Below are 10244 nucleotides of genomic sequence, written 5' to 3'. Positions count from 1 at the left end.
GTGAGACTCCTAATGACATCTGGAGTTCCCAGTCTGATGAGAAAATAGACTATAAACCAAATGGAACAAAACACCAGTCCAGTATTTTGGTGGAGACTTTAAAAGCATACTGTAAAGGGACTCTCTTGCCATGCGAAAAACTGACATAAGGTACATAATTATTCTTTATCAGATGTTTTTAGGTGGTATTAGGAGTCTTTAAAAAAATATATCAAACATTTGTATGGAAACACAACTAAATGTTATTTTCTTTATCTAAATTAAGAAATCTCTTGTTAGTATGCTATTTATAATTTTCTGGTTCTTGTATTTTAAAAAAATCTAATATTAATAGTATCAAAGTTTTCTTTTTTTTCCTTTTCTCCCCTAGGTCTTTTCCTAGCAAAGGTGAATTCACATGGAATAAATTTTAAAAGATAAAGACAAAGCCCAAATGCAGTTTGCTATTCAAAGCACATTATGATTTAAAGCTACTTTTAAAAATAAGAGAAGGAAATTGGGATGGGATATGGGATTGAGATTGTCTGGTATTTGAACATTATTATTATTGGTTAATGTTGACATATTTCCTCTGTTTCTTAGGGAGTAAAATTGTTATCTTTAAACTGGCAAATGCACTCTTCAGAGATCCTTTTCTGTCCCATCCACATGGAGAGGTTAAAGGTTCAATTTCATGGCCTCCAAGCAGGCAGTGTTCTCTCTCATAGGATGCAAGGGTATCACCTGCAAGGATAGAATGCAGTTGTACAACAGACACAGTCTTATTCCTCTTGTTTTTTTTTTCCCACTTCTAATGACCCTCTTATTAAATATTGGGCTGAAATATAAATTTAAAAACACATTGAAAAGGATGTACAACTGAAGGCTGTGTATGTATATACAGTATGTCAAAAAGCCTTTATTTTTATACTTCAAATGCTCTAAATTAATAAAAGTAATAATTACCATGTTATCTTTCATTTTTTATTTTCAAAATGTTTTAGTGACACGGCTTCATGGTAGAAATATCTCATAGTAGTAGTTAAGAACAGGTGTCCTCTAGAACATGCAGGTATTTTTGTTGACTTCCGCTAGTGAAGTAGCGCCATTTCAGGATGCAGATGTAAAACTAAGTTTGGTTCTATCAATGCCAAGGAGATATTTTTTGGAGTGCACGTTAGTATAGGAATCTTTGGAAATGCTAAGAATGTACTTCTATATTGAAACATTTTCCTTTCATAATACATATTTTTAACATTGGGGTTAGCAGGCTTCCCACCTGAAATTGTCACTTAAAATTAATAACCTGGATACGTAATTTTATTCTAAACACCATTTTCCAGAAGGGCATCGGTAAGAGTTCTGAACAAAGGTATCTGGATGCCAATACAGACAGCATAAATGAGCCCGAAGAGTGGTTCCAATTTGTGATTTAACATGAAAATATTTCAGCATTAAAAACCTGTTTTCAAAGGGAACTATGCGAAGGACAGTAGTTTAATATAATTTCATGTTTTATATTTGTCATAAAAGATGTCAAGTATCATGATTTAAAAATATGAACTACTTTAATCAAGTGTGCAAGAGGATTTAAGAAAATATACCTGAGATGTGTATTGTTACTAAAGGCAACTTACGGATTCACATTTTAACATAAAGTTTTGCAAAGGCTGTTTCTTATACTTTAGAAGTATTTTCCTTGTATGTAATTAAACACTCTGGAATAATTTAATTTCCCATAAAATCTATTTAAATTTTGGCTTACTGTTTTTTCACTTTAAGCATTTCTTGACCTTTGGGAAAAATCATCATTAATACACTGAATTTTCATTGTGAAGCTGTGTAAAATGAACATAGGTCATAACATTTATATTGCTTTTATGAAATAGATCTGATTTCTATGCTATTTTTCTATGTTCATTTTACATACCTCACTGCTTCATGGCAATTTTTTCACAGCATTTTTTTTCTCACAGCTTTATGAATATGACCAAAACTACAGTTTCACATTGTTTTGAGATAATTTTTGAAGTGTCAAAATAGGTTTTGTTCTTGAACAGTTTCACCCTGTATAATGGTATATACTTGTATAATTATAATTTACATCAGCTTAGCTGATCAATAATCTCTCCTCATTTATTTATCTATAATAAATATCCATTATCACAAGGTTGACAACTATTCCATAGGCAATCACCAGTTCTCCTGAAGCCATGAATAGGTGTATTCATAAACCAGCAGCATCACGGCACCACCTAGAAAAGAAAGAGCTGGTTTTCAATGCCAAAGCCCTGTGAAACCATGTTGTCTTTCCCACTGGGTTTCTCTTCTTTCTCTCTCTCTTTTCTTTTTTTCTTTTTCTTTTCCCCACAAGTGGGTTTCTGAATCCACGAAGTCCTATGCAGCCTATCAGGCAGGGGTTGTTCAGAATCATTAGCTCTCAAGCTCCAATACATAGATATAAAACCATTGTGGAAAATTCTCAGAGCAAAATCAAGACCATCTTGACTCTCCAAATACATTTTTTCCTCATGAGTTTCTGTAACTTTCATCATTTCTCATCAGACTCTTTCAGGCACTTTTAATTTTTGAAAGTAAATAAATACAGACACATTTAGTCATGTAAGGGCATGTGGCTTTCCTGTGAACAGAAACCTTCAGATTCTTCATATGTAGGCAAAGGATTTATGTTTTTCAGTTCATAATTTGCATTGTTGGAGTTGCATTCAAGAAGGAAATCTCTAAGATGGTGCTTGATGGATGAGCCTGGTTTTCTCTTACAGCTTTCAAACTGGATTGCAATGTGAAAAATAGCTTCTGAGTACTTTTTAAATCTGTATTTCAAAACTTAGCTTTTGGCCTCCCTTTGTTGCCTCAGATATTTGTTGCCTTCATTCCTTTTACCTGCCTCAGATATATATGGATGGCACTTGAAAATTTGGTAGTGGGGGTTGGGTATCATAAGACATCATTTATCTTGGAAGAGGAGAATTATAAAACTGGCTGCAAAGAGGCTTGTGTGTAAGATGTCAACAGGAATATGATACAGGAAAACAAGCATGAGGCTGCTGAATACATAAGGAGAAGGGTTTGCATGTGGATGACTCTGTGCTCTATCTGATGCAGTAAATAGCACATGTGCTGTGCCCTTTAAGATACTCTCTGTTTATCCTTTCATGTCTATGTGAACAATATTAAAAAGTCGAAATATGGACAAATATCCATAACACAGCTTAGGGAAGACTTGGCTGCATGAACAGAAGATTGATTTCTGACAGAAAGAAACAGAACTTGATTTTGATCTTAGGTTTTTTGTACACACTGCCATATGCTTTTAAAAAAATCTACAGGCTGCTCGTGTTTGTGTAACCCTATACCAAAGATAATTATCTGCCTGTAATTTTCATTTTTAACCCATGAAGATACTCTATTAGCCCCCTCTCAGCTCCTATAGCTCCCTTGGTGCTCTGGCAAACAAAAAGGGACACACGACAGAGGGTTGTTAATATGTATGTAATTGCTATGTTTACTGTTATTAACTGTTCACAACGTAAGACAAGAATACACAGAATTGGATGAGTTTTCAGCCTAGTGATATTTGCAGTTTAAACCACAGACTTCAAGATTCTCCTTTCATGGAAGGTCCTGATTATTGGCCACATGGAGCTGCCAACGCTTATTTAAAAATAAGATGGGATGTTTCTCCAGATGAAAATCCTAGGTTCACTGTTCTTGTCTCTTTTACTATCTCTTAAAAAATAAATTCTTATCCTGAACTCAAGTCTTACCTTTCTCTCTATGCCTTTCTTTCCTTTGAGGTTGCTAGGACTTGTATGTTTGGAATGAGAGTGCAGGCCAGGTCCTTGAATGAGATTTCCAGTTATTCACAATTTGGTTTAGCCTGGATAGTATGTTCACAACAACTCTTTTCATTGGACTTAACACCACAGCAACTCAAAACACCTCATGCAAAAACATTTAAAAAGCCAACCAAACATTTGCAAGCCTCTAACAAAACTTGGGGTCAGATTATTAAGAGTTTTGGATTCAGATTCTAGTCAATTACACCACACTTTTCAGGCCCATCCTCTCCAGAGAAAGCTGGGTTAAGGCCAGTCCTATGATTTTCTCTAATACTAGGTCTACTAGCAGGTTTTTAGTATGTGGTTAAGGAAAAACACCACATACTGCAGAGAGAATTGCATGAAATCGCCAATATTCTCTATCCCTGGGTTCGTTTTGACACATAGGCCAATGACAGAAGGCAGGTCTGAATCTCAAATGTGAAGAAAACTCCTTGCTTAAATGTCTAGAAAGCTGGGATGGACTGATTGGGAATTGTGGAGATGTTTTCTAAATATGTAAAAGTATGAATTGTCGACCAGTTTCAATATATAGACCATATCTCATGTTGGCAGAAAAGCTGGTTCCTTGGGCTTTGATTTGAAGGTGAATGTATGAGTGTGTGACTGTGGTAGGGGAGGGGGCCAGTGGTGTTCAAAGGGAGGAGTGGGAAAGGGAGAGACAGGAGGAGTTCTGGGGAAGATTACCAGGATGTCTAAGTAGGTGAGTGTGGCCTGGCAAAAAAAAAAAAAAAATATATGTGTGGTCTAGTGCATTCCTCTGTACTTATTCACAAGGTTGCTTATAATCCAAGACTATTTGCCCAGGTGGTTGAGTCTGTAGCAGTTACTTTCTTATCTATTTACATAGAGGCAGCTGACTCTCCCTGTGGGAATGGCAGCCGGTTTTTTGCGGGCTGGCATCCTGAGGTAAGGCCCCGAGCCAGAAGCCTCCACCATCATGCTGACAGGAGCCAGGAAGGTGCCACCAGGCTGCAGCTTCACCGCGCCTGCTCCGGAGAGGTGACTGTGAGGAGAGGAGCTCTGCTGTTCATGGGGACAAGTGGTCCTCCTGTTTTCTCTTCCTGAAGTGAAGGTGAGGCAGGAGCAAGAATGAACTAGGAGCACCAGGAAAAGTTTTATTGGACTGGCCTCTCCATGAAAATCCTTCCCTTCAGCCAGAAGTGAGTCAGGCTCCAGCTGGCTGTGGATCCTTTCCTATTGACTTAAGCTGGGCTTAGGCTTCTATCAGCCTCCAGCAAGGCCAGAAACAGTGCCTTATAAACAAAGGTAGGACATTTCTATTTGATGCCTGTAGCGTCTTGAATACTCCTAGACAACTTTTTATCCTCAAGGTTTCCATATTTCACAGTGTGATAAAGCTTTATTGTGTTACTAAGAGACATAAATAAGAAAAAAAGAGATACCTGAACAATGGAGAAGGAAGGATATAAGTAATGGAAACATTTACCTGGTCCAAGCCTCATAATCTTGGGAAGCAGGCCTTTATACAAAGCTGAAATCCTAGAACCGGAAGGCAAAGAGCAACATTCTTATTCTGAAAATAACATGGAGTTGTACCTCAGCTTTATTCAGATGCTGACCCAGCATTGACCCCCCAAAAAATATTTGAAAAAAAAAATGTTCAAATCCCTAAACAGACAGTATCTGGCTAACTAGTCTCTTCAGCAAATTGGAAGAGGGGAAAGGGTTAATTAATTCTTTATTACCCAAGCTATGCTGATCTTGCCCCATTGGAAACATGCCTTTCATCAATGAGATGGTTTTTGCTTTCAAGACAGGCCTTACTTTCAAGACAGCTGTGTATACGGACAAAACGACTCCTGCAGTTGAGTTTAAAAGAACACAAACTCAATTTTCACATAAGGAAATATGATGCATTTTAGATCAAAATAAAATAAGAATTGCTTCCTTGAGAATAAGATCTTACTTGAAGAGGGATGAAGAGACAAAAGTTAGATTTAAAAAAAAAAAAAAAAAGAGACCAGCGGAAAAAGGCACAGATTTTACATTTTTAAAAGAAAACTACTTTCACAGACTGCTCATGTTTAATTCTCCCAGGAGAATATCATCAGGTGACATTTTGATTAGATTTATACTCAGAAGACAGTCACTCTCTTGCCCTGTGTGAACAGGGCGTATTATATGCAATAGCACGTTATGCAGACTGACAAGCAAAAAGTCCATCGCAGCATTCAGAGACACACTGAGAGCACAGTGTACGATGGTAGCTCATGTTTCTTGATGGTGTAACAAGATGTTGCCAACATCTCCTTATTGTGTTCTCTCACAAAGTTGGCCATCTACTCCCTTGAGCTTCTCAGACACACGCTCAATTCAGGGGGGCCCGGTGGCTCTCATCGAAATGGAAGTACAATACGGTTTTACCAATGCCTTCGTCTTACATATTAAAACATATTGAAACAAGACTGTGTTACCCTTCTTCCTGATAGATGGTTGCCATCGTTTTAAAACAGGTTCTGTACTTGATCTCTCCAGGAACTGGCTGAGGCCCTTGAATCCTACTTTTGGCAACATCAAAAGGGATGTTAATGACTGAAGCTATTGTGCCCGAGAGAAGGCCAATACCAAATTTTCTCAAAAACTCCAAGGTTGGATCCTAAAAGAAAAGAGGAATAAAATAACGGAGAGGGAAGCGGAAGCCCCTGAGTCAGTTAAACACTATAAAGCAATATGTATTTAAGCAGAGCATTGCACTCGCCGGCACCCTCCTGTTATTCCAGCGGAACACATTAGGATTTCCTAGGCTGGAACTTGTTTTCTTGACAATCCCATTGGCTATGTTTTTACACATGGTCTAAATTGCTGAAGTACACATTTCCTCACACAGGATTTATAAACACAGTTCATAAAGAAAGACTGGTATGGCATATGGGGATGATTTGTATAATTGGGCTTCACAATGTACTTAGTATTACTGTATCAAAACAGGAGAAATCCAAGCACACTATTAGCTAATTGGCCAGAATATTTTACAAATGACAGCAACTTCCACCATGAAGCCTACTAAAATGCTCATTTGTGTGTGGACCCCCAAATGTTAAATTAAATCAAGGCTACTCTCGGTCTGCTGCTATTCCCCTCCAGGTTTTTTGCATTTATTTTCACGTGTAGCTGATCCACTGTACTGAGAAGTGCTAGCTTCCTGTTATTAACAAACCAACTTGGGGAGGCTGCAAAACAGCCTGTGACATTCTGTGCATTATAAACAGTAGTAAGTCACTGGACTAATTGGCTGAAGAATTTACAACCCATTGTTTCTGAATCTTATTCTTCCTTTCAAGGAAAAGAAAGAAGAGAGAGACAGAGAGAGACACACGGAGGTGGGGGTAGGGGTGGGGGGGGGGGAGGGAGGGATGGAGTGGGGGGAGAGGGAGAGTTAGTTCTTCTTTCCATTTGATTTTAAGTCCTTCGCTTTGGTTTGATTTGATTTTCACCCCTCCCTGCTCTGCCTTCTGACATCAAAGAATTAATTAGGTCTTATGTGGGAGTCACTTTCCTTCAGCCTATTTTTATGCCCAGTGAACTCACATTATGCTTTGCTATAATGAATTTGCTGGAAAAGTTCTTATTGTGCTTTCAGCCTCAGTTCTTGCCCCAAAGAGAAATCATCTCACAAACGGTAAGCTGCAAATGGAGACCTCTGCCATCCTGCTCCTGCCCTCTCTTTTGGTCAATGCTTCAGAAGGATCTTCACGGAGGAACACACAGCGTGATCTCATTTTATCCAGCAAGAGCACTAAAGTGTAGAACCATTCCTCACTTAATTAAAAAAAAAATCAAGTCTGAGCATTGCATGCTTCTAGCTCTGATGGGAGCAGAAAAATTCTGGAAGCTCTGAAATTTTCAGCTGAACCAAGAGCCAGATAGCATCACAGAAACTCCTATGTGGCTAAATATAAAAAGTGAGGGGCTCAGTAATAATTCTTGGATCTGGGCCATACAGGTGCCGGGTAGGTTTAAAGGGATTTAAAAACCAACAGGGTGTTTCAACAGGAAAAACAATGCAGTGATTGCAGTATGAGTGAGGTGTGTTTAAATAATTCCCCCTCCCCCCATTTTTCTCTTTTACAAGGAGCGAAAAATGTCTTTATGTTACCCTTCTCTGTTCTGGCACAGAAGCAGAACTGCGGCTCTGGAGGATGGCAGATTCAGGACCAGCTCTGTCTGAATTTGCGCGAGTCACTAAATCCCATGGAGCCCAGTGTGTAGAAGGGACATTTTTAACACTAACCTTCCCTTTGTACTGCATGGTTTTTCTGAGAAATAAAATAACAGCAGTAAAAGTGCTATGAAGGTTGTACATATGAGCCTGGCAGAAAATGGATGGTATTATTATGCAGCCTGTGTTCTAAAGTCTCAAAGCACCCTATAGTGAGACCTTCTCATGGTGTTCCTATGACACAGCCAAGGACAAGGGTGAAAATGATGACTTGTATGCACAGCGTGCTTTGGGGAAGTTCGGGAGAACCACAGTGCTTCTCCCACTTCCTGGTGTGTTTGCTAAGGATTAGAGTTGAGGAGGGAGGGGTGGCTAAGATACTCAGTGAAGGTCATTGTGTTTCAGACACTGCTGGGGACCAAATCCTAAGGACTTCAAGCCATCATAGTGTTCACTAGCCACAAGCATACACTGAGCCCATTTTCTATACGTTTCCCAGCTCAGAGTAAGGTCTCACAGGAATTCCTGTTCTGGCTCATGGGGATGTGGGCTTCATCCCTGGCCTCACTCAGTGGTTAAGGATCTGGCATTGATGTGGCTGGTGGCATAGGCTGGCACCTGCAGCTCTGATCTGCTAAAGGTCAAAGATGCAGATCTGGCATTGAAGTGGTTATGGCATAGGTGGCACCTGCACCTCCAATTCGACCCCTAGCCTGGGAACTTCCATATGCCACACCTGTGGCCCTAAAAAAATAAAAAGTTTACACAGTAGTTCCCAAATCCAGCTGTGCATCAGAGTCACCTGGGAGCTTTACAAAATATGGACCCCTGCCCCCACCTCAGGTGCCCAGGTCAGAGTCACCTGGGAAAGTGCCTAAAAGTTGTTTTAAAAGAACTTCAGGGTTTCTGACATTGCCAGGCTAAGGGCCTATGTCTGGGAATTGACTGATTTTGATTTTCCATGTAGGTAAAGCAGATGGTTAACTGCTAACCCCCTGGGCATTCTAGGGAGGAGAAAAGTCTTGGGATGGCCAAGGGGTACCCCTTGCCACCTGGCCTCTGGGCCCCTCTCCAGTCTCTTCCTCTGAGTCTGTGGTCTGTTCCATACAGCAACCCAACCTGGGATTGGGTGTGCCAAGGAGAGCCCTGCCAGCTCACCTCTGCTTTCTTTGCTGGATGTCATTTTCTGTCCTCCGATAAATTCAGCCTCTCAAATGCCCCTTCTCTTCATCTCTTCCTCCCCCTTGCCACCAGCTACTCCTGCTTTGCTGCCCGTAGTTCAGGTTCCCATTACTTTCATGAGGTCTTGCTTTCTTTTTGCTTCTATCACCCATTCTTCAAAGTGGCACCAAGGATCCTCTTTAGTCTTTGTTTTTTTTTTTTTTTTTTTTTTTTTTCCCCATGGTATGCTCCCAACTCACCTTTCTGGACTCAAATTCTATACTTCAACTGCCAACCCATAGTACCATCATGCTGGTTAAATTGTAATCATGCAATTTCTACCAAACACTTCTCTAATTCTACACTTTTCTTCAAACTACTCCTACAACCTAGAATGCCTCTCTACCACATTCACTGACAGCAGCCTCACTCTTTAGGGTCCAGCTTAAATCTCATCTCACTCGAGAGATCTCTATTGATCCCCATTAAAATTGATTTCTCCCTCCGCTACATTCCCGAAATACTGTCTATCCCGAAATACTGTCTAACTCACAATCACTGTCTGAGCTCTGGCTCTTTCTGCATTTGGTTTATTTTATGTATCCATCTTCCCTGCTGGACTGTGAGTTGGCACAGCATAGGAGCATGTGTTACTCCTCTCTGTGTCACCGACTGTACAGTGTACACAGTAAGTGCCAAATAAATGTCAGCGGATCAGCCTATCAATGAATTTATTTTTGTAGAAACAGTAAGAATCAGGCTTTACCCTTAATCACTATTTCTCAAAAGTCAGCATCTTCTACCCTAGAAATGAATCTCTATTAGGACTTTATATTTCTGTCTTTCTGCCAGGAGGCATTAACATGGGGACCTGACAAGGCATTGGATATGTGCAAAGTGAAGTATTTGTGGCCAAATGAATTGAGACTCTCAGGTCACAGAGCCAGGTCTGCACTTACTAGACTTATTGCTTGGTGACTCAAAAAGAGAACCATGGTGTGGCAGCCTCTAACCAGATTTTAGCAAAAGAAAACAACTGTCATAGTAAGGTCTTGAAA

General features: G+C 39.8%; 1 protein-coding gene across 4 annotated transcripts in view; it reads right to left on the bottom strand.

Moving 5' to 3' along the window:
* Positions 1–362: 362 nt before the first annotated feature.
* The window catches only part of SLC25A21 (solute carrier family 25 member 21), a 515811-nt gene continuing 505929 nt past the window's right edge, over positions 363–10244 (bottom strand). For 2 of the 4 annotated variants that reach the window (XM_047796066.1, XM_047796069.1), the window contains 3 exons: positions 6281–6462; positions 5293–5345; positions 363–723 (listed from right to left, as the gene is read on the bottom strand). In XM_047796066.1, the coding sequence (XP_047652022.1) occupies positions 545–723; positions 5293–5345; positions 6281–6462 (414 nt within the window). In that variant the 3' untranslated portion in view covers positions 363–544. Of the gene's footprint in view, positions 724–2172; positions 2235–5292; positions 5346–6280; positions 6463–10244 lie in introns of those variants that run through there. The other 2 variants (XM_047796067.1, XM_047796068.1) reach the window with 2 other exon arrangements.

This window comes from Phacochoerus africanus, chromosome 9, assembly GCF_016906955.1.
Source record: "Phacochoerus africanus isolate WHEZ1 chromosome 9, ROS_Pafr_v1, whole genome shotgun sequence".
Classification (NCBI taxonomy): Eukaryota; Metazoa; Chordata; class Mammalia; order Artiodactyla; family Suidae; genus Phacochoerus; species Phacochoerus africanus.
This window is presented reverse-complemented; position numbering and strand designations above follow the sequence as displayed.